Source organism: Tachypleus tridentatus, chromosome 6 (genome assembly GCF_004210375.1).
Source record: "Tachypleus tridentatus isolate NWPU-2018 chromosome 6, ASM421037v1, whole genome shotgun sequence".
NCBI classification, from domain to species: Eukaryota; Metazoa; Arthropoda; class Merostomata; order Xiphosura; family Limulidae; genus Tachypleus; species Tachypleus tridentatus.
The window spans coordinates 20,072,668-20,099,230 of NC_134830.1; the positions used below are offsets into that span (position 1 = coordinate 20,072,668).

General features: G+C 34.0%; 2 protein-coding genes across 2 annotated transcripts in view; one reads left to right on the forward strand and one right to left on the reverse strand.

Moving 5' to 3' along the window:
• dbo (Kelch-like protein diablo) overlaps positions 1-10,175 on the reverse strand; it is an 86,271-nt gene extending 76,096 nt beyond the window's left edge. Inside the window, exon 1 of the mRNA XM_076503636.1 lies at positions 10,038-10,175. The gene's annotated coding sequence lies outside the window, so the exon portion shown is untranslated. The remainder of the gene's footprint in view (positions 1-10,037) is intronic.
• LOC143252055 (nuclear hormone receptor FTZ-F1-like) overlaps positions 1-26,563 on the forward strand; it is a 58,510-nt gene that overhangs the window by 9,009 nt on the left and 22,938 nt on the right. The window contains exon 2 of the mRNA XM_076503639.1: positions 23,447-24,180. Within this exon, the coding sequence (XP_076359754.1) occupies positions 23,447-24,180 (734 nt within the window). The remainder of the gene's footprint in view (positions 1-23,446; positions 24,181-26,563) is intronic.

Genomic DNA, 26,563 nt, shown 5'->3' on the forward strand with positions numbered 1-26,563 from the left:
AGAATCTAAAGTTTGCTCATTACTTCATCGTGCCAAAATATATATAAATTATTTGCTCTATTAAAAACTAAGTTCCTACCACCTATTTTAGCAGTTTAATTGTCATTCGTATAATATATTACGGCAACACATTTCAGTTTGGACATTTTTAGCAGACACCATTTTATGCTATTACTAGTAATAAATGAATTTTTTTAGTTACATCGATAACTCTGAATCGTAGTTTTCGCCACTGTTGATTAACTTTCAACCGCGTTATTTTAGTGTTTTAGACATTTTTCTACGCTGTTAAAGAATGTTATTATAATACTATTTTTCTGTCTATAAATTTCAAGTTCACTCTTATTTTTGAATTTCACATGTAAGTCCACAGAAATTTATTTCTACATTATTCAGACTTGCATGTACATGTTTTCTCCTTTCGAAATATTCTAATTTCTTCTGTTAATACAAAAGCTGGAATTTTATTTTGATAAGCTACAAAAATGTATACTTTATTCATTGAAAATATACAAACATAGTTTAGTTTAGTTTAAATTTCGCGCAAAGCTATACGAGAGGTATCTGCGCTAGCCGTCCCTAATTTAGCAGTGTAAGACTAGAAGGTTTGGTTTTTGTTTTGAAATTCGCGCAAAGCTACACGAGAGGTATCTACGCAAGCCGTCCCTAATATAGCAGTGTAAGACTAGAGGGAGGGCAGCTAGTCATCAGCACCTACCGCCAACTCTTGGGCTATTCTTTTACCGACGAATAATGGGATTGACTGAAACATTATAACGCCCCATGGATGAAAGGGCGAGCATGTTTGGTGTGATGGGGATTCCAACTCGCCATCTTCAGATTACGAGTTGAGTGTCTTAACCACCTGGCCATGCCGGGCCCTGCAAACGTAGTATACATCCAAAAGTGTATGAGTAGTTTACCTTTGTCACAAATCGTGCAATCCAAAAGTCACTTATAAAGTAGTGAGGTTATAAATGATTTTTACTTCATATATGTTGTTGATAATCAAAAACCAGGTTTAAAATCTATACTTTACTCAAACCACTAAGTTTTTATTCACAATCAATGCGTATATTATTTTAACTATTAGGTTTAACTACTCAGAATGTTTTTCACTCATTTCATTACGTGAGATACAGAAATAATTACATTAATCAACCGAATGCCACTTTATTTCAATGAGAAAAAACAACTGGTATTTTGTATCTTTAAAATATCGAATTAACTAGCACAAAAAGTACATCAATAGCTACAGTGAATTCTATAATGATTGAATTTGTGTGTTTTCGAATTTTTACCTCTAACTCCTTTCTGTTTTAGAGGTAGCAGGACTAAATTTAGTGTGCGAACTCCTGATGGCCCAGGGATAGAAGGGGAAGTTCTTATCTATATCGTATATTTCCATTGCCAAGGGAGAACAAAACACTCCCAGAAAGTTACAGACACAGTAGAGGTATAAGAATAGGTTTCACAGGGTCACTGAACATGAATCTAGCATTGAATTTTGTGTTCCTGACCGCCCCCTCTAGATCTCGGGGTGTCCTAACATGATTTGTTTTGAGGTACAACCTGGATAATGAATGGGTTTGACAGGTGCACTGACGTTTCTGTGAATCATGAAAGCGTCTGAACCCACTAATAGAGGGCTGTTATATTTTACTATTCGTTATAATTGTTATTAATTCACCCAAGTTTTATAGATTTTTACTTCTTGTATCACTCATCTATAACATAGTCGTGTTTTTACTACAAACATTTAGATGGTGCCAACCACTGTTTCATTTTTAGTTTTTACTGGATATTGTCGAAATATCGATAATTAATCACATTGACCACAAATAGTGTCAATGTTTTTAGATACTACCAGATATTACCGAGTTATCGGTAATCAATTACATTTGGTACTGTCAGTAACAGTATGAAACGTTAATAATACTTGTTTTCTTTTTGTTTTGTTTTTAATTTCGCACAAAGCTACTCGAGGACTATTTGTGCTAGCCGTCCCTAATTTAGCAGTGTAAGACTAGAGGGAAGGCAGCTAGTCATCACCACCCACCACCAACTCTTGGGCTACTCTTTTTACCAACGAATAGTGGGATTGACCGTAACATTATAATGCCCTCACGGCTAAAAGGGCGAGCATGTTTGGCGCGACAGGGATGCGAACCCGCGACCCTCAGATTATGAGTCGCACGCCTTAACCAACCTGGTCATGCCGGGTCTTGGACGAGCAGTATACGATTACGTTAGCTCGCGCCACATTTTAAGTGAAGTATACATGGAATACTAGTGTGATAGAAGTAGAGGAAGCTAATTCGACTTGCCAGCTGAAATTCGAAAGCAATTGAATAAGTCTAAGTGGATTTTTTGACAAAAAGAAGAGAACTATACAGTGTTTATGATATGCCAATATAAAGAAGTGTTAAGAAGTTGTTGTACATACGTTTAACTAGTTCCGAATATAAAGATTATTTTGAAAACATATAAAGGAAGTACTGTTCGTTTATTTTTTAATTCATCGTCAACAAATCACAGACACCTACTGTAGAATAATCCTAAGCTCAACAACAACAACAACATAATATATATTCATACTCTGCAGATGTATAAATAAGTAAAAGCCTTTAATTAATAATTGGCATAAAAACTTTAACATCTGGCAGTTGAGTTATTGGTAATTAATTACATTGGATGCTATTAGAAACAGTGCTATTTTTCAGATGTTACCAGATATTTTCGAATTATCAGTAATTAATTATATTGGATACTATGAGAAACATTGTTAGGTGGTACTTGAAACATCATCAATTCCTAATTCTAATTGAACAGATTAAAATTTTTAATTGGTAAAATGTAATGTCGTTAAAAACATTACGATTATTAATTTTCTAGAAAAGTTAATTCACTCAATTAAACAGTAACAACTGAAATTTCGAATTATCCACTATCGTCTTTCACAACAGAAACGTCTTGCTTTCGGAATACAACTGTATGCAAAACCGACAGCTTGAAATCTTATTTTATTCTGTTTTCGCGTCTAAAAGTTATTTATACAGTAATTTCTAAACTCAGCTTGTAATAATATTTATAACAACAAAGCTGTTGCTTGGTGGTTTTATTAAGTTAGTTACTGTACACAGTTCTCTAAGTGTTTGGTTTGTTTTTTTAATTTCGCGCAAAACTACACGAGGGCAGGCAGCTAGTCATCACCATCCTCCGCCAACTCTTGGGCTACACTTTTACCAACGAATAGTAGGATTGATCATAACATTAAAGCGCCCACATGGCTCAAAAAGCGAGAATGTTTAGTGTGACGGGGATTGAAACCCGCGACCCTCAGATTACGAGTCGAACGCCTTAACCCACCTGGCCATGCTGGACCAGACTGACCGTCAATAGTTCCTTATTCTCTAAGGTATCAAATAATGTGATAATGTTACTTTTACAATGGGCCTACAGTTGAAAGCCCGTTGTTTAGCGGCATCAAATGTCAAACTAGAAAAACCTTTATCACCACTCAGGCCATTCAGGAATTCTCCTAAATAATTACCTTCATTTTCAAACATTCACCACGTAGAACTTCATTTTGGCACATTCGCCATATAAATTGTGTTTTTTTTTTCTTATAGCAAAACCACATCGGGTTATCTGCTGAGCCCACCGAGGGGGATCGATCCGCTGATTTTAGCGTTGTAAATCCGAAGATATACCGCTATACTAGCGGGGGACACGCCATATAAATATCTTAATTTCGGTAGGTTCACTTAGTGCTTTCTGTACAATCACGACATGACTCTCACCATTTCGAGACATTAATCATGCAACTGTGTTCATTTTAGTATATTCACCGGCTAAATACATTGATTTTAAAACAAATGTAAAACTTGGTACATTCACCGCACATCTAACTTAATTTCTGTTTATTAGATATTCAAATATTATTATTTACATTTACCAGTCAGTTTTATTTCCGGAAATTCACTACATTTTGGCTCATTCACTGTATAAATATTGTCTTTCTGTACACTTACCACAACATGACTTTCACTTCGATACTTTAACCACATAAATAACTTTGTTCCCATACATTCATTACATAATTAGTTACGTTTTGATTCACTTATCACGGCATTAGCTCATGTAGATATATTTACAACTTAGCTAGCTTAATTTTGACACATTCACCAAGTAAATATCTTGATTTTGTGGTAAATTTGCCATCTAATAAGTTTCATTTCGATACATTCATTACCTAATAGCTCTATCTGGATACATTCAACATACAACTAAATATTATTTTATTCTATTCTCCACGTATCTAGATTCTGTGTTTGGTAAAAATCACAAAAACTTACCATCTCTTCGATACATTCATCACCAAAATAGTTTCCTTTTGGTACACTCAACAATTCTACATGTAACTAGCTTAACGTACGTACGTCATGATGTCATTAGTTCATTTCAGTACATTTACCTCAACTATCAAAGTTCTATCGCCATGTATTCACCACGTAACTAGTTCCAGTTTCATGCGTCTACCACAGAAGTAACTTCATTTTGGTACATTTACCATGTAATTAGCTTTAGTTTTGTAAATTCACCATGTAAATGCCATTATTGCGGTATATTACCTCGTAACATTCTCCATTTCGTAAATTACCAAAATTTAGCGTAATTAACTTCTTTTTCTAAAAATTCACCACACAAGTATCTTCCTATCAGTACTTTCCTGAACTAGGTATATTTAGAACATTCTCCAGTGAAGTCCCAGTAGCACAGCGGCAATTCTGTGGATTTATAACGATGAACATGGTCTCTGATACGGCGTTTATGTTCCTTTGAGGGCCTGGCATGGCCTAGCGCGTTAAGGCGTGCGCTTCGTAATCTGAGAGTCGCGGGTTCGCGCCCGAGTCGTGCCAAACATGGTCGCCCTCCCAGCCGTGGGAACGTTATAATGTGACGGTCAATCCCACTATTCGTTGGTAAAAGAGTAGCCCAAGAGTTGGCGGTGGGTGGTGATGACTAGCTGCCTTCCCTCTAGTCTTACACTGCTAAATTAGGGACGGCTAGCACAGATAGCCCTCGAGTAGCTTTGTGCGAAATTCCAAAAACAACAACAACAAAAACAGTTCCTTTGCGTATCTCTGTTTAACTAGCAACAAACAAATCTCACATAACTGATTTCACTCAGGTACATTTCTTTCATAAACAGCTTGAATTTGGTGCATACGTCATTTAATTAATTACGGTAAATTTTTGTAGTCATTTCTGTTAATTGCTAAGAAAAAGATACGTTGGTTGAGTAAAATTGGTAAATAATAACAATAAGCATAGTGTTTAATAGGATTCGAGAATGTGAGGTTTAGAAATGTCAGATTAGGCTTAGAGAGTGAAATTCTGGTTTACCGACAGTTTAGCCTATTGGTAATTAATAAAACAGACCAAATATGTTATCTTACAATATAAAAACACCTTAAGAATATTTGTTTGCGTTTCTTATTTAAAATTCAACTGAATTACTTTTCGAGAGGATAAAATAGTGATAAAGCAGTGTAATATATGTAAGTAACGTTAGGGTAAATTAACAGTAATGTCTATAAAGTTGTAACCGGAAAATTATATACCTTAAAAATAAGAAAGTAGGACATTTAGACACCTAATAATTGTCTACTTATCCGGTTACCATGTGAATCAAGTAACGGAATAAATATAAAATTTAATAAAATAGGCCTAGATTTATATAGTTGACATAATGGAGTAAATTAAACTGGTAATTTAGTAAGCCTTAATATATACAGACTATATAATAGAGAAAATTATTATAACCATTATTTTATTTTATACTAAACAATTGATGTGTAAATGTTATACTTCGCTATTTGTTTAGGTGTCCAGTTGTCCTGGATTCCAATTAGCTAGGATAGATACAAGAAATGGGTTTTTTTTGGGAACTCGGAACTGTATTTTCTTTTAAGGAAGCTAGTAATGAAGACATGCAATTAATATACAGAGTTTGCAGTTTTGAGTAGAGATAAAAGTTAAAGTTAGAAAGAGCACTTATAGTAATATGACTAGAAATAGTGAATTTAATTGTATTTCTGTTAAGTTACATTTTAAGCCTTTACTTTGTGCAGATTAGAAATTAAGAAAGAGAATGAAAACAAGATTGACAAAGAGGGTAGAATAGTTTGAGTGGTAAAAAGGGAGAATGTAATTGGATTATGTTATCCAGAGACAATAGTGAAGGATGTAACTGACTGAGCAGCTGATACAATATATGGTGTTACCAATAATGCAGTCTTTATAGCGTACCTAGGGGCTCATTAGGTAGGTCAGATGAGTTAACTGATAAATACAAGAGACTGATAAAGACAGTTAAAGAAAGATTAATCCTGTCAAAGATCGCACCGAAATTTAATTATGGGGTTGAAATTATAAGTATGTCATTAAAGTTGAATCATAGACATAGGATAATATTAAGGTCGAGCAGGTTGGCCTTTGAATTAGTGGGATCAGTTAAATATGAGATCAAGGTTTTTTTGAATTGATTTATACTTAAATTAGGAAAGGCTAACTTATTTGTAAGGGCTGTTAACTTACTTACAATGGCTTCTTTAAACCAGGATTAGACAGTGAAGAAAAAAATATATTTAGATAAAATCATTGTGCAAGAACAAAGTAAGGAAGTAGTTTTTAATGATAGACAAAAATTATTATTATTGCAACGCTAGAATAGAAGTATAAGAAATAGAACAGATATCTTTAGAACGTTGGTTAGAACAAGATATTTTGGTTTAATGGGAATAACTGAAGTGTGGTCATGTGAAGACACTTTGATGACAGGAGTTTCTTTGATAAGGACAGAATACTTAAAAAGGGAGGTATGAATGGTATATACCAAGTATGAGTTGCATTCTTCTTAAGTTAGGGATATCAAAGCTAAATGCAATGAGGTTGATTCTATTTGGGGTTTACGTTTGTGGTGATAAGGGAAATAGGCTTCTAGTTAAAACGTCTAAAGATCACCAAATAACACACGAATTTCATGAGAAACTATTCACCTGTTGTTAAGATAATAATTATGCGTAATATTAATTTCAGATTGGAAAATGTTAAAATTACATTTTAAGACAAGTTCTTAGAAACTGTTCTGATGATTTTCTTCACCGTTAGTCATGGAACCTACACAATTTTATTTTAGATTTAGTGTTAATTTTCAACAGGAATGATTGATAAAACGAAGACTGGAGAACACCAGGGTGAAAGTGATCATTTCTTAATTTGGTTTGAGTTTTGTTATATGTGAGGATAAGGAATAATGAAATACTGGGTCCAGATTTCACAAATAAAAATTGAAGGAAAGAGACATAAATTATCAATCATGAATTGTGCAACTGAATTAATTGGAAATAGTGATCAGATAAAAACAACTTAAAAATAAATATGTTAAAATATCTAAATAAGCTTTGTTTGTTCGTTTATAGTTAAGCACAAAGCTACATAATAGGCTATTTGTGCTCTGCCCGCCTCGGGTATCAAAACTCAATTTCTAGCATTGTAAGTCCCCAAACATACCGCTGTGCCATTGGAGCTCAAGATTTTCATGGAGAACATTGGATGGCTGTAAATTTCAGGACATTAACCACATAACTAGCTCCGTTTAGATACATTCATCCCGTCAATAGACCCTTTCGGTATATTAGTCATGTAACTAGCTTTATGTCAGTACATCAGCCACGTAACTAGCTTTGTTTCGATACACTTACCACGTAACTACTTTTATTTCGGTACAGAACTGTAAATGTACCACTTTGACATACTCATCACATATATTGCTTTGTTTTGATACTTCCACATTATAACTAGTTTCGCTTAAGTGTTTTAGCTACACAAGTTTTCGGTACATTCACCACGTAACTAGTTTTATTTCAGTAAATTTACCTTTAAAATAGTTTTATTTTGGTATATTCTTTACTTAACTGGCATTGTTTCGGTACTTTCACAGGGTAATTTACTTCACTTCCGTACACTCGGTACATTTATCACTTAAACAGCTTTGTTTCGGTTACACCCCACATAAATAGCTTCACTTTGGAACACCTAAAACATAACTAGCTTAATTTCAGCACATATAAATGAGTTTCACTTTAATAAATCTAAACCCTGGATGGCCAGGTGGGTTAAGGGATTCAACTCCTAATCTGAGGGTCGTGGGTTCGAATCTCGAATTTTAATACACTCAACAATCGGTTTAATTTCACGATATTTATCGCGGAATTAACTTCTATTCGGTACATTCGTCAAATAACTAGCTTCGTTCAGGTATGTTCACCAAGTAAGTAGCTTCATTCGTTTTTTCAAGTTCGAATAAAATTTATACGTTTTTACCTCCGGCCTGGCATGGCCTAGCGCGTAAGGCGTGCGACTCGTAATCCGAGGGTCGCGCCCGCGTCGCGCCAAACATGCTCGCCCTCCCAGCTGTTAGGGCGTTATAATGTAACGGTCAATCCCACTATTCATTGGTAAAAGAGTAGCCCAATAGTTGGCGGTGGGTGGTGATGACTAGCTGCCTTCCCTCTAGTCTTACACTGCTAAATTAGGGACGGCTAGCACAGATAGCCCTCGAGTAGCTTTGTGCGAAATTCCAAAACAAACAAACAAAATACCTTTTATAATTAGAGTTTATACTTTACTTTTCTATTTTTTATACAGTTTTGTGCAATGATGGTTGTATTGAAAGAAAAACTATTTTTGTATTTTTACTAATTGCCGAAAAACGCTGTTTCAAAATAAAACTAGTAAAATTTAGATTCATTAGGTATTTGCTACAAAATGGCGTTTTTCATTGGATCTAGGCATACATAATGCCCATTTGTGAAGCGAATATAACTTAATATTAGCAATTCTATCTATACCAAAGTGTTGTCGTTTGATGGAGAAAAGCCAGTTTATAACTAAGCGGACAACCTTGCAATGAGGACGTGGCTGGAACAGCCCAAATTGCCCTGATGATGCAGCATATTTCGACAAGTTGTGATGTCGCTTTTAAAAGTTTCAAGTGTCAATCTAGTTCTGTTCGTGGTGACAGAGAAAAATGTTGACAAGCTTAGAATTCGGGGAGCATAGGAACAATATCTATCTGTTCATGTAGTGTAACAGTAGATAGTTAAAATGTAGTTATGGTAACCACCGTTCCGCTGCGATTTTATATCGGCTTTAGTTGTCACGCGATATTGCTGGTTTGCGTATTAAAAACGGTTTTAATGTAACATACTCAGCATTGTAGATGTAGTGATACTAAACTCCAAATTTATAGTTATTTATATGACCTACAGTCACATTTATGTAAATTCATGTTAGAGTAATCAAAAGCTAATTTTACTTTTTGTATTCAACTAATTTCCATGAACATTAGAAAAACCGGTTGAAAATTACGTCATGAATTTCATCCTGCCTTTGTTTTACTGCTACAGGGCTTTGTTATAAGTTGTTTTATAACCAGTAACCTGAGCTAGTCTTGCTAAGTTGTTAATTACATATTATTATTTAGAACACAGTTCTTTGGCATCAATAGGATTGTTCCAGGTAAATTATATAAGGTTCACGAGAGAACATCTAATAAACCAGCATACAAGCGAAGAAACCCATTTCGGATCAAAGATCACCCGTCATATTTGGTTCAATGGTAAATTAACATATACCCCTCTTGGAAACAGTATTTCTTGTGGTGAATATCGTTAATATCTTACACCAGTTCATAACTAAAAGTAATCCCGATTTTATGTAATAATGATAAAAATAATTAACAACATTTATATTGTCAACATTGTTAAATAAGACCAAAACATAAAATTTGCCATTTTTTTATTACAGGATAAACTAGTTTTTAAACAACCTTAACTTTGTGGTTTACGGATAAGAGTTTAATAGTTTAGACCTAACTTTGATTAAACATTTGAATCATTTTATCAGAACTATTAATATTTACTGCGTAAATTTTAAGAAAAGAATCAGTAATTATTTTCAAAACTTACTTGCAAACCACATTTTCAATATTTGCACTTCAGCGCCATAACTTTCTAACCAATCAAGTGATAATACACTGGACAGCATTGCACAGAGATAACTGAGAAAATTTAGATCTAGTATAATGCAGATCCAACGGGCAGACATCCGTTTCCCCAAGTTATATTATTGTAATAATATGTATACAATAACAGGATACATACGTTACGAAATAAAAGTAAACCCTCGTTATTTACAAAACTATTAGTCTCACAAGAAATATGAAGAAAATTATTAGAAAAACAGTTCTTACCATAACCCCTTTATCTTTTTTTAAACAAAAACATTTATTATCAACGGCTATACGTACGACATAAAAAGCAAACGTATCATTTAGGCTAACCGAAACATTCTACAAAAGGTTGTAATCTTAAGCACATAATTTGCCACATGTGTCTAAAAGCCACAAAATATTTTATGTCATTCCGGATTTAAATACGAATTACGTCATTATACTTGTTTAAACATCAGTCAAAGTGAAGTCACACGGTACTCGAGTTTTTTCCTCTTTGACCAAACACGTAAGAATAAACAACTCAACGACACCATGTTTACATCTAAAGTTGGTGTCCAACAGGCAGCAGTAGTGACCTCTCTCGTGTTCAACCTGTACATAAATTTAAAATTTTTCTTCTATCAATAGTTTAGCTATTCGCAGTTTTCTGATAATGTCTTGTCTGACTTAATTCATCTATTAAATGTGTCCCAATTATCTTTAAAACTGGTATGATAGGAGGAGACCTAATCTCAACTCAAGTAAAATAAATATGCTTGTATTTTATGAATAAATTCACTATAAACAGGAGAGCCATAAGAAAATTAAATGTTTATGAATAACACTGAAGAACCCTATATTAGACTACTTTAAGTTTCTTTGAATAACTTGAAAAAAACAACTTTCAGTATTCTGACTTACAATATTTGTAATAAAGATGTCATTATAATATCGAAATTCTTAAAACGTATAGACCAGTTTTGTGAAATGTTCTTCCAATAGTAGCTAAAAAATTTTTAAACAGAAAGTACAAAATCATGCACTTAAACTGGCAACTGAATAATATTAAATTATAAACAGAACGAAATCAGGTATTTTATATGGTATCTGAGTAATTTAACCTACAGAAAGTACACGATCATGCACTTCAGCTGCCAACTAAACACGTCGCAATACGTCAACCTGACAATGTATATTATACTATAATTAATCTTAAATTCATTAAGTTACTGTAAAGTTCTTAAAAAATTTAATGTCAAACAGCTTATTAACTTTTTAAAACACATTCATTACAATCCACAGGTATGTTCTAGCTACCCCTAATTTCACCTTACAAACATTCTTCAGACTTATTCGGATAAAAGTTAATAAACTATTTTAAAAATAACAATTGTGACCCTAAAGTAGAGGCTAATACAAGATTCTAAAACAAAACCTAAACAAAAACACTCTCAGACATTGTCCCCAACCAATATTCATGTTAATCTGAATAGGGATAACGACAAGTAAAACATCTGCTCCTCAATATTCTAGGACCACTCTTCAACATACCATCTTATTGATTGTTTTCTAACCTTAGAAAGTTATTGACAATGAGCTGTTCCAGATAGTGTTAGTTGGCACTGGGTCGTTAAGATTGGTATTTGTTGACAGCGGACTCTAACGTTTGGCGTTTGTAAAAAGAAGAGTGTTACAGATGGTGTCAACTGACGACAGTTTATTGTTGTGGTTGGTTGATAATGAGCTATTATGAATAGAGTTGTTTGACAGTGAGCTGCTACGGGTGGTGTTGTTTGACAGTGAGCTGCTACGGGTGGTGTTGTTTGACAGTGAGCTGCTACGGATGGTGTTGTTTGACAGTGAGCTGCTACGGATGGTGTTGTTTGACAGTGAGCTGCTACGGATGGTGTTGTTTGACAGTGAGCTGCTACGGGTGGTGTTGTTTGACAGTGAGCTGCTACGAGTGGTGTTGTTTGACAGTGAGCTGCTACGGGTGGTGTTGTTTGACAGTGAGCTGCTACGGATGGTGTTGTTTGACAGTGAGCTGCTACGGGTGGTGTTGTTTGACAGTGAGCTGCTACAGTGACGGGTGGTGTTGTTTGACAGTGAGCTACGGGTGCTACAGGGTGGTGTTGTTTGACAGTGAGCTGCTACGGATGGTGTTGTTTGACAGTGAGCTGCTACGGGTGGTGTTGTTTGACACTGAGCTGCTACGGGTGGTGTTGTTTGACACTGAGCTGCTACGGATGGTGTTGTTTGACAGTGAGCTGCTACGGATGGTGTTGTTTGACAGTGAGCTGCTACGGGTGGTGTTGTTTGACAGTGAGCTGCTACGGATGGTGTTGTTTGACAGTGAGCTACTACGGGTGGTGTTGTTTGACAGTGAGCTGCTACGGATGGTGTTGTTTGACAGTGAGCTGCTACGGGTGGTGTTGTTTGACAGTGAGCTGCTACGGGTGGTGTTGTTTGACAGTGAGCTGCTACGGATGGTGTTGTTTGACAGTGAGCTGCTACGGGTGGTGTTGTTTGACAGTGACCTACTACGGATGGTGTTGTTTGACAGTGAGCTGCTACGGATGGTGTTGTTTGACAGTGACCTACTACGGATGGTGTTGTTTGACAGTGACCTACTACGGATGGTGTTGTTTGACAGTGACCTACTACGGGTGGTGGTGTTTGACAGTGAGCTGCTACGGATGGTGTTGTTTGACAGTGAGCTGCTACGGATGGTGTTGTTTGACAGTGAGCTGCTACGGATGGTGTTGTTTGACAGTGAACTGTTATGGATGGTGTTGTTTGACAGTGACCTACTACGGATGGTGTTGTTTGACAGTGAGCTGCTACGGATGGCGTTGTTTGACAGTGAACTGTTACAGATGGTGTTAGTTAACGTTGGAATGCTATTTATATGTTATTTGACAAATTGACTGTTACACGTGTTATTGGTTGACATCGGGCTGTTACGTACGGTGTTAGTTGATGAATGGGCTGTTACAGATAGTGTTGTTTGACAGGTAACTGTTACGGATGGTGTTGGTTGAATTCAAGCTGTTATGGCTGTGTTGTTTGACAAATGGACTGTTACAGGTGGCATTCACTGACAGGGAATTGTAACGGATGGTGTTGATTAGCAGTGGGTTGTTACGAGTGGTTATGATTGACATCGGGTTTTTGTGGATGGTACTGATTTGCAGGAGCTCTTTTGGTGGTGTTCACAGGTAGCTGTTATTAGTAGAGAATGAATACTACAACACAATGCTCTACATTACTTACATTAAAGTAAATCCTTATTTAAAACTTTTTAAAGTGTTTTAACAACCATGTCATGGATTGTATTTTATTTTTAATTGTTTATATAAATAATATGTTAAGGAACAATACGAATACTGGAATATCAACTTTTGGAGATAAATTTCTTATTTTCCTTCCATTAGACTATTTTCAATAACAAATAACTCAAAAACTAAGCCATATACACACGTTATTGTTCTCTTCCGTTTTATATTAGGTTTCTTCGCAGAGTTTGTTACCATCTTTGTGTCTGAAGTATTCGGCCCGATATGGTTAGGGCGCTCGATTTATAATCTGAGGGTCGTGGGTTCAAATCCCCGTCACACCAAATATGCTCATCCTTTCAGACGTTGAGACGTTATAATGTGACGGTAAATTTCACTATTCGTTGGTAAAAGAGTAACCCAAGAGTTGGCGGTGGGTAGTAATGAGGAGCTGCCTTCCCTCCAGTCTTTTACTGCTATATTAGGGACGGCTAGCGCAGGTAGCGTTTTTGTAGCTTTGCGCGAAATTCAGAACAGTAAATTGATATATATATATATTTGTATGTGTATGAATACATATATACATTTACAAATGTTCTCAAAATTCAAAACAAATCTAAAGCATGTTTGCCAAATCTTTTAAATGCTGTAATTAACGCTTTCCTTCCTATTAATACTAAAAGCTAGGAAATCGTTTTTGCTCTCTATAGAATATGATCAATTCAAATGTTATAAACAGTTTATTTCCAACGATGATTCTACACTGGAATTGTTTAGTTTTCACAACTCCTTAAGAGTAATTTAAATATTTACTTGGGATATTCTACAACTACACGATTTCCCCTATTCCGATAGTCATGTTTCTCTTTATTCGCAACTAATGTATACATTAAAATGTTAAATATAACAAATAGCGCTACATAATGTTATTACCAATAGCAGTATTTACTATGTTATAAAGACCATTACTTATCGTATTTTAACACGAAATTTTTAGGGTAATTGGAAAACCAACAATGTTACATAGTAAATATTGCTATGTTTGAGATGTCAATTCAGACTTCTAACTATCTTCTGGAAATAGGTGTTATTGTGATCGGTTACATCTCTTTATAACTATGTATAAAGTTTGCCTCACTTTCTGAGTTAATTCTCGAGATAACATAAGAAACTTAAATATGTAATGAATGAATGACAACTGAAAGTTCCAACTGGTTATTAGTTGCTACTGTTCACACATCAGTGTCGCTGACAATAGCTCTCATTAGAAAAGCCCTTACATGGCTATAAAGTTTTGCACTCGGTTAAGAGTGATGTATCTCAGACATTACATTGTCGATTGAATTGAAAGTCACAGAATATGACCATTATGTCATATAAGACACAAAGGTTTAAAAATTTGCTGCTAGGTAATGATTACTGTACTAATAAACTTATGTAAAAGCACAACCTGTGAACACAGGTAAATGAATAAGAAACATGAGTCAGCAAGAGACCCAGTTTTGGAAATAACTAAGAAGAAATAATACAGAAGTATTGTATCAGTATTGCGCCACCTGGCGTTAAATTATTTTTCTGTCCTTGTATTTCACATGTCACAGAGTTATACTCCATGAATTTCAATTCATTCGACACTTTCATGTCTGAGTTATACCCTTGTGAACTGGTTCAAAACTTTATAACCTCCCTCTGTAAGTCATAATTAAGAATGTTGTTATAACAATACTTGTATAAGTTATTTTTATGGTACTAAGTTTTATCTGAATTTAAGTGTATATATTTGTGTGAACCATTTTTCACCATGACTAATGTGTGTAAAAATTGACTGTAATAAGAGCATAGGATACTCAACATACTGAAGGCTTTTGTTGGAGATGCTTTTGAAATATCTTTCTTACGTTCAGTTGAATGATTATTATAGATAGTGTTAGCATCAGTTTGATGTTCAAAAGGCTTTATCTGAAGTGGTTTATCTAAAATTAAACAATAAATTAAAGTGTACTTCATGTGTTGTCTCTAACCGACAGATGAGTTTGATTACACATATTCACAAGATGCATTTCATGTCTTTTCTTTTAAATGATACATACCTGTTACACAACCGACAAATTAACTCTAACAATTAACCGTAGAATTACATTAACCTTCTTAGTTTTGTCCTATTATCTTGGTGATACGACCAATATAATATAGACAGCTTTTTTATTTTATTACAACTGTTTCTGAGAAACATATTGTAAAAGTATTTAAAGTACAGTTAAGTTTGAGGTCAAGGTTATGTTTTAGTGCAAAGCTATTCAGTAGGTTACTTGAGATTTGTACACTGTGAGGAATAGAGTTTGGAATTTTAATCATTGTAATTTTGTAAAGTTATCTCTGATCCATCTCAGGGCTCTAAAGTATTTTGTTTGTTTTGAATTTCGCGCAAAGCTACTCGAGGGCTATCTGCGCTAGCAGTCCCTAATTTAGCAGTGCAAGACTAGAGGGAAGGCACCTAGTCATCACCACCCACCGTCAACTCTTGGGCTATTCTCTTACCAACGAATAGTGAGATTGACCGTCACATTATAGCGCCCCCACGGTTGAAAGGGCGAGCATATTTGGTGCGACCGGGATTCGAACCCGCGACCCGGCTCTAAATTAAAAAAAACAAACAAAGTCGTTTCTGTGTAATCCATTTTTACAGGAATGAAAAAGTTAAGTGTATTTTTTTCTGGCAAGCTTAGTTGATAGTGATAATGAAGAATAATTTCGCAAGTTCTCAGGATATGATCGTCATAACATGTAAGATATAATAACACAAAAACACTAGGTGGCATGCTCTCGATTCTATGTATATGAAAGGAAAACCTGTGAAAGATGTTTCCGACGCCACTTGTTGGCTGCTCGCAGATTTAACTTAATCAGGTTTCGACAATGTAGTACATAGTTTTATCTTTTATTTTATATTTTTCCCCAAATTTTAAATTTTCCCACGGGCTCTAAATACACAGGTTGCCAGAAATCACCAGGGGCGGGTCGAAAATAAACAAAATTTCTGAGCGCCCCCTGTTATATGTGATCCTGAACTTCAGTTGGAGGGCGGATAATTTTAAATCGAACAACTGTCACGCTCTGTCTTTCTGTTCGTATTTATTACAGGTAGCTACAATCGTCTGTAACAAGTACTTTTCTTCACAGTTTTGAATAACCAAGGTATCTATCTACTAGACAGACGCTAAACTAGAAGCAAATTCTACTTTGTAATATTTGTAGCATGAATCTCTAAGTATCTGGCTTTCGATAAAGCTGTTGACTGATGTCTTATTCATGTGTAAACTGTAAGTAAAACAACATCAAATTCTTGAACACAGAACTCAACAACTTAGTCCTAAATTGATTTTATAGTACATAATGTATGCAAGTTCTCTTTACGGTAGAATTCTGAGGTTTCGTGATTTTAATCTAAACCATTATGATATTTTAATATTTAGTTATCACATTTTACTCGCTTTTTAAATACTATCTTATGTAGATATACATATATGTAATATATGGTTATAACTTTTTCGGTTTCATTATTTCTCAAATACTCATTTTTAACTTTATTTTGCACCTTATATTTACAATTAGGATATTACAAATATCATGCTCCCTCATTTTAAAAGCTATTGAATATTCTTGTACGATATACAATTTTTTAATTATCAGATTTATCACTGCTGTGTTATTATTTTTCAAAAAGACACAACCAGAACAAACATAATAGGGTATCGTATTCAGTTTCATCATTTACTTTAGACACAACCAGTACAAACATAATATGGTTTTGGAAATTTTGAATTCAACTATAATTGTACTGGCTAGTCGTTTTCAAACGTTTTCTTTTAACGTTTGGAAACAAATGTGCCATATCAACCGCTGGTAAATAAAACCACGTGACACGTGGTAGTGCGAAGAAACGTGTTTTATGACGCAATCATTTTCTAGCATTTCAATGGTTTGATTCTTAGTACAGATCCAGGCCCATTCATGTTAATGTTTAGCAACGTACTTCTCATAATGCCAGTGAGATTCTTTGGGTTTCGTAAACAGATAATAGGTTTATTTCATCAAGTAATCATGCTGTGTGTGGCATAAGTATTTTTACCTGAATTAAACAGCGAAATATTTTCATAAAATAAGTTATACTAATTAAAACATTTAATCTTGGACTACAACCTTTCGTGTATACAATTATTTTTAAAACAAAACTTCTACAGATTTGGGGTCCGCAAAACCAAAAAGAGTGGTGCTTGAATTATTAAAGTTTGAGACCCGTTGTTATAAAACATTCACTTCTAACTTATATATTTCTGTAAAATGAAAATTGAATTTTACTTATTACTTGTCTTAAAGGCCCGGCATGGCCAAGTAATCAGAGCGCTTCACTCGTAATATGTATGTAGCGAATTCGAATCCCCCTCACACGAAACATGCTCGCCCTTTCAGCCGTGGAGGCATTATAATGTAATGGTCAATCCCACTATTCGTTGGTAAAAGAGTAGCCTAAGAGTTGGCTGTGGGTGGTGATGATTATCTGCCTTTACTCCAATCTTACACTGCTAAATTAGTGACGGCTAGCGCAAATAGCCCTCGTGTAGCTTTGCGCGAAATTCAAACAAACAAACAAACTTCTCTAAAATAAAGTTGCAACTTTTATATACTTTTGATACTTGAACTTTTAACACGTTATTTACAACCGTTGTTTAATTTTTGTATTATTAAATAGAATTTGGGCTTTTCACTTGTCATTAGACTGACATAATCATTTAAATCATACAGATAAACATGTATGCCACCACAGCTCAAATCTTGAGGTGATTTGAACATCTTTAGAAATATAAAAATATTTTCTCCCATTTAATCTGTTAGTCAAATAACTAAATCACCTATTTATTCAGAAATAGTTAAAAACTAAGTCTCATAAGCGACCCAGAGGGTCATTAAATGAATAAATTAAAACAAGTAATTTATAAAAGCGAAGTTGTAAATTTCTCGATTAAAAATATTAGATTGTATAACTATTTAGAATATGCTGTGCCGCACATCTACATCCGTGTAACTCACACACACACACACGAGTAATGAGAAATAGAATGAAAAATTCAAAGCTTACTAGATGAATAAATCATAACAGCAAATGTTACGAGAAATTTTAACAATAAATATGCAGCACGATGATGTGACAGGACAAAATATTGGAAGGTAGAAAATGAATATATTTCATGACGTTAACTCAACATAGAAAATGTATTTATGCCCAAGTAATAATACTGAGTTACCCTTGGAAAAATTGGAGCTATACTGAGATACACAGACAAAAGGTTGCGTTTCGTGTTACGACTGAGGTTTGGCTTGGCAATTCTCATTTATCTCCTGCACGGACGTTTAACTACCTGCGACGACATTAGTCTCAGGTTTAACTCTCCCCTTAACAAGAATTGAAACAAAAAATGGTTCTTGTTTGTCTAATGTCATACATGGCTGAGCTAACCACCATTTGGTACACGTTGTGGGTCAGAGGATTTACATTTCAATATTAATAATATTCTCAGTCTACTAACCCTAATCACTTTATAGAAATCTATTAACATCCTGAATATCCAGGCTTAATAAACTATGTTTATAAACTTCATATCGATTTACTAACTTACTCGTAAGCAAATAAAATATTTTGCAAAAATATCTAGTTCCAGAAGTAACATACGTTTGCAAAACAATTTGAGAGCCTACGCTAATTTTTCTGTTTATTTGAATTATCAACTGAAAGAACACTAAAAACAGATAAGCCTATATACGCATATTTCGAGCATCCTTTCTACACTTTTCAGAACAGGGACTTAATATTTTTGTTCTATCGAAATATTGAATAAACTCGTTATATTAGCCTTTCGAGAATTTCACTGCGGATTTATGGTTTTAAATTTTACAAATATATAAAAAAATGATTCTCTTGAATAAGTTGTACAGTACCTATTTAGTAATTTATTATTAGTACAGCGTGTGTTTTTTAATAGCAAAACCACATCGGACTATATCCTGAGTCTACCGAGGGGAAGCGAACCCCTAATTTTAGCATTGTAAATCTATAGACTTACCACTATACCGGAGGTGGACATTTTTAGTTTAGAGCAGAGGATATACACACTGGAGTTTGTTGTTGTTTTTTTCCTTTCTCGGAAAACACGAACAAAAATTTAAATACTCCTGGAAACAAGCAAGCAATAAACATACAGGACTCTCAAACAATACATAGGAGTTTTAAACAGCATATAGGACTCTCAAACAACATATAGAAGTCTAAAACAACATATAGGAGTATCAAACAACACATACGACTTTCAAACAACACATACGACTCTCAAACAACACATAGAACTTTCAAACAACACATAGGAGTCTCAACAACACATAGGAGTCTCAAACAACATATAGGAGTCTTATACAATGGGTAATGCCAAATAAATTATGATTTTTGTTGGTGATGCAAAACATTATCTCAGGTAACACCGAAAGAAATGCGAATAAGTTGACAATGCGCTAGTGATTTAAATGTAAGTCTTTTAACTTACACAAACCATTAAGCGTTGTTTACCTACTGTCTTATAGTTTTATCAAAGTACGATTTAACTAAGTTATTTAGTCAGTTTATTTATTTTCTCAGATTTTTAGTTAACTCATAAAACCTTCAGAAATAGCATAGCGGAACTTTGTGCAAGCAAGACACAGTTATGACAGTTTTAACAGTCTCTTTATCTATCAAGTTATGGTTTCACCACACTTTATGTAAGCTTAGTCGTCGTCGTCTTGGTGGAAAATAAATCTCCTACCAATGAGTTGCGTTCGTGAGAAAAATGACATGATGGGTCGGAATCTGCCTGTACTTGCAAGCAATTAGGATGCCATCAATTTTATATATATCCCGCTTTAATGCTGAAATACTTCTAATGGGAATGTGTATGCGCTAAATACCATTGAAGAGAACCGTAATCCCTCATACAATGGGACCACGCATTCTGTTACCGTTATGTTAAAACGACGGGTTTATCATTAAACGTTAAAAGTAAACAAACCAAAGTAGTGACTAGGCTGGCAAAACTACCGTCGTTTAAAACTTTGATACTAGAAACTAAAGTGTTCCTAAAGTATTTAACGCCATATTTTGTCATACAAACTACTCTTAAGTATCATGAAACGAGCCTGCAATACTAGTCAAAAAGTATAGAACTTGTATCTAAACAAAATCAAAAGGATTTTGTATATTTTTGCACGAAGTATCAACAAACATGTAATAAAAAACGTAGAAAGTTTCTATAAACACTTCTTATAACACTACCAACTGATGCACAGCACTCGTGTATTTCAAACCAAGGATGATCCAACACACACAGCACTCGTATTTATCGCTAGCTTGGATAATCACCAGCGTTATTGGTTGAAATGCATTCCCAAACTTGTACCGAATATTTATCATGCTGTAGGCCTTGTACATTATCGTCTCCGTCATTCAGCGAACTGTCCTTGGCTGTTACAGAACAATTCAGACTTGAATTCATTCTATAAAGCACATGTCTTCAGCTATGCTTCTTCCACTGTTTCAATCTTTTGTTGTGTTTACATCTTCTTATCAGTGGGTTTTAAAAGCTTCGCTTCCATTACTACAAATCTGTGCTTACGTGTTCCTTACTGTTCTGAAGACACCATTCAAATTAATATTTTATCGCAACGTCGCTGAAAAGATCCCAACAGACTGCTTCTTTCTAATGAATAACATAATTAACATTACCTTTGGAGGGTTTTTGTTTTCCATCTGAATAATTTCTAACCTAAAAGATCTCAGTGTCACGCAACCTCTTTTGAATCTTGTATACAGCTCTACTGAAGCGTGTAAGGCTTGTTATGCAATATTTCAGTCCTAAGAAATGATAAGTGAATTACAATACTACTACTGAGCATAGTATAACTGTATGTACTTTTATAGGCTTTATACTGGTGCAGCACTTCCTGATTGATGAGAATCACTCACAGTTTAAACTATCAACATGTGACTCTTCTCTACTGTAGTTTATTTTCTAACACTAAAAGGATGAAATTCCCAACATATTGTTTTCTTCTATGCTCTTTTCTTCGTCTTATCCGTAATCATTTCCGTTAATATATCATATTTTGCGAAGATAAATTGAGCCACGGAACTTGGAAGAAGCAAGATTTTGAAATATAAATGCACTGTTAATCTTCGATATTTAAAATCAACTGTGTACATACGAAATCTCAAGTGTGTAGTACAGATTGGTATCCTATATAGATGACAATACAGGAGCACAGCCAACGTGAAGGGGTTCTATACTCAACACATATTTCACTTGCTGCATTTTAGGACTATATTTTATTTCGTTATAATTTGCATCTAATACAACACAAGATACAATCACCTCTTTTTTAATATAACTTTCTTTCATAGTATTTATTTTAATGTTTAGTATATCTATAATATATTATATTTTACTACAAAGATTATTTTGTATTGCTAGTTTAGTTTATAGAATTATGACTAACTTAATTGTTCGAACTATGTGAGATATTTGGATTATGCCTGAAAATATTGTTAAAGTGATAGTATGTATTTGACGAAACCATGCGTTTTCACCTTCACTAGTTTGTTTGTTTGTTTGTTTTGAATTTCGCGCAAAGCTACGCAAGGGCTATCTGCGCTAACTATCCCTAATTTAGCAGTGTAAGACTAGAGGGAAGGCAGCTAGTCATCACCAACCCCCACCAACACTTAAGGCTGCTCTTTTTACCAACGAATAGTGGGATTGACCGCACATTATAACGCTTCCACAGCTGAAAGAACGGACATGTTTGGTTGACGTGGCTTCGAACCCGCGACCTTCAGATTACGATGTGTGTGTATATGAATGTTAATAAAGGCTAAGAGAACTTAATAAAATAAGAGGCAAAAGGCATACGCTTCATTATTAACACGTTATAAGTTGAATGACGTTTTAACCTAACCACTTTTGTTGGTTATCATAATAGCCAAAAGTCTTATGTTTTCCTATGACCCTAGTGCTTTCGAAGGGTCTACATTTTGAAAGCGCTTAGGTTATAAGGTTTTTATTGTTTTATACTAAACCTTTTTGAACCTACTTATTTCTCTGACATCGTTAATGTTATGTTTTCTTTCTAAAAACATATATTTCTGATTTTATCTGTTATAGACATTTTTAAATAGATTGTGCACAATGTACAGCTTGAATTAAGTTACACTTAACACGAAAATAATTTTATAAATTATTTATTTCACTTTCCTATAGATATGAACACAGTTCTGAGTTTATATTTCATAAGAAAATGAGCTTCAACAATACAGTAAAGATATATCTTTACATCATTCTCCTGATGAAAGCTTGTTTATTTGTTTGTGTTTTTTTAATTTAGCGCAAAGCTACACGAGGACTATCTGCGCTAGCCGTCCCTAATTTAGCAGTGTAAGGATTGAAAGGGCAAGCATGTTTGGTGCGACGGAGATTCGAACCCACGACCCTCAGATTATGAATCGAACGCCTTAACATACCTGGCCATGCCGGGCCCTGGTGAAAGCAATGCACCTATAAAAGATAGTAAAGATAATAGATTCGTTAATGAGTATGGCTAGATAAATATCTTATTCTTACGTTTGTTTGTTTGTTTTTGTTTTTTGAATTTCACGCAAAGTTACTAGAGGGCTATCTGCACTTATATTCTTACGTTCTTACTTATAAAGGGCCCGGCATGGCCAGGTGGTTAAGGCACTCGACTCGTAAACATGCTCGCCTTTGAGCCGTGGGGGCGTTATAATGTTACGGTCAATCCCACTATTCGTTGGTAAAAGAGAGTTGAAGAGTTGGCGGTGGGTGGTGATGACTAGCTGCTTTTCTTCTAGTCTTACACTGCTAAATTAGGGACGGCTGGCACAGATAGCTCTCGTGTAGCTATGCGCGAAATTCAGAAACAAAAACAAACACACACACACCTGTAGAGAATACACATATGCCATGAAACGTTTATGAAATATCTATTTATCAACTATTGTCATTTTTTATAGCTGTTAGACCAGACAGAATGAGAGGAGGCCGAAACAAATTTGGACCAATGTATAAAAGGGAGAGGGCACGTAAGTTGCAGTTGTTACGACAAAAGCAGATGATGCAGTTTCAGTGCCTACCGTCTCAGTGTGAAATGGCACCTTCCAGTTCTTTTCTATCTCCTTCTTTGTCAGCTACAGTTACAGCCCCTTATATGTATTCCCCAGAACCAACTCAGGTGAAACAAGAACTGATTCAGATTCCTCAGCTGAGCTCGTCCACAAGCTCCGCCGACTCATCTTCTCTTTTAGTTTTATCAACTACTACCCAATCCCATATATCTCTACCCACACAACTGACCAACAATTATCATCAGTCTTCTGATCCTTATCTGACAGACATCAGCAAAACAACATGGATGACTGCTCATAATTCACCCAACTCAGCTTCAAATTCCATAGTTCATCACTCTGCATATTTACCCAAACCTTACTACTGTGATCCTGGTCCATCCTCAGCTGGACCAGTTCCCTTATTAACAGGGGGAAACAAAATTCCAGAACTAATATGTGAGTTACAGATGTCGCTACTTGATGACAAAAACTGGCAAAGCCTTCTTTTCGGTCTCCTTCAGAATCAGACGTATAACCAGTGCGAAGTTGATCTCTTTGAGCTTATGTGCAAAGTGATAGATCAATTTCTCTTTGCTCAAGTTGACTGGGCTAGAAATACCATCTTCTTCAGGGACCTGAAAGTAAGCTTTTACTTGATTTTAAAGTAATTTGTGATCATGTTTGCCAATGAAATATGTGGTTATTAAACTATAAACTAGTCTTTTTCAGCTCTCACTACATAAGTACTTTATGAAAATGAAATTACATTGATTTTAAGAATGTACAATCTTCTATGAGATCGAGGGCCTGTTATGTTTGTCTATTCTACTATCTCTGAATGCTAATGTTTATTTCCCAGTATATTTACAAATAAGTTAAAATATTTTTAAGTAGTCTAAAACAACATAATCGCCATCGGTGTCAATGACTACATTGGCAAAACTGAGTTTGCAGTATAGTTTTAGAAGGAATGCTTAGTTGCTTGAATCGAACACCGAATTTATCAGAAATTAATACAACTTTTATCTCTTTAACTGGTTTAAAATTTGATCACTGATATAGGAATTAAAAGTTTAGATATCTAAATTATAAAACTATACTAATGTAGCTTAATTGTAAAACTATACTAATCTAGCTTAATTATAAAACTATATTAATGTAGCTTAATTATAAAACTATACTAATGTAGCTTAATTGTAAAACTATATTAATCTAGCTTAATTATAAAACTATACTAATGTAGCTTAATTATAAAACTATACTAATGTAGCTTAATTATAAAACTATACTGAGGTAGCTTAATTATAAAACTATACTAATGGAGCTTAATTGTAAAACTATACTAATGTAGCTTAATTATAAAACTATACTAATGTAACTTAATTATAAAACTATACTGAGGTAGCTTAATTGTAAAACTATACTGATGTAGCTTAATTATAAAACTATACTGATGTAGCTTAATTATAAAACTATACTAATGTAGCTTAATTGTAAAACTATACTGATGTAGCTTAATTGTAAAACTATACTGATGTAGCTTAATTATAAAATTATACAAATGTAGCTTAATTATAAAACAATACTGATGTAGCTTAATTGTAAAACTATACTGATGTAGCTTAATTATAAAATTATACAAATGTAGCTTAATTATAAAACAATACTGATGTAGCTTAATTATAAAACTATACTGATGTAGCTTAATTATAAAACCATACTGATGTAGCTTAATTATAAAACTATACTAATGTAACTTAATTATAAAACTATACTGAGGTAGCTTAATTGTAAAACTATACTGATGTAGCTTAATTGTAAAACTATACTGATGTAGCTTAATTGTAAAATTATACTAATGTAGCTTAATTATAAAACAATACTGATGTAGCTTAATTATAAAACTATACTGATGTAGCTTAATTATAAAACCATACTGATGTAGCTTAATTATAAAACTATACTGATGTAGCTTAATTATAAAATTATACTAATGTAGCTTAATTATAAAACAATACTGATGTAGCTTAATTATAAAACTATACTGATGTAGCTTAATTATAAAATTATACTAATGTAGCTTAATTATAAAACAATACTGATGTAGCTTAATTATAAAACTATACTGATTGTAGCTTAATTATAAAACAATACTGATGTAGCTTAATTATAAAACTATACTGATTGTAGCTTAATTATAAAACAATACTGATGTAGCTTAATTATAAAACTATACTGATGTAGCTTAATTATAAAACCATACTGATGTAGCTTAATTATAAAACTATACTGATGTAGCTTAATTATAAAACAATACTAATGTAGCTTAATTATAAAACTATACTAATGTAGCTTTTTACTTGAAAACAAATATACTGAAGTAACACCAGAGAAAGCCAATTACCATTTTGTTTTAATTGAACATGACTAATTGTGTGGCTTGTATTGTCTACTAAATAGAATTTTACTTCGCAATTGTCAACTATGTATCATGTTTGTCTGAATAACTGTACTGTTTAAAAGCAATGATACCAATCTTGGAGATACATTGAATCAGACTTTACTAAATAAAGACTGGTTCGTAAACTGAAAATTCTTATCTTCGTTACAGTTACCTAATAATACTTTGATTTCTGTGCGAGAAACAAAAAAAATCAGTGTTTGGTATTAGTTGAAGGCAATTGGTAGATTTGTTCATGACACTGTCTGTGGTTTGATTTCAGATAAAATAGCTCATAAACATCCTATTTAAACATAAAACCTGTTCGTTTAACATTTTCAAGCTATCCAAAATTCATAAACATTCAGTGGCTTTTTTTCTAAACTGGATTTCTTCTAATTATGCTCTCGAGCCGGGTTTTAATCGTGGTACTAAGTATTTGACGATGTTTGATAACATAAAGTTATAAAAAAATCAATTGAATGTGTGTGAAATGCCTAAAATGATAAACTAAAGATTTGTTTATATCTTATAGAATTATAAAATATTGATTATCTGCATATGATTTTCTTAACATCCTTCTT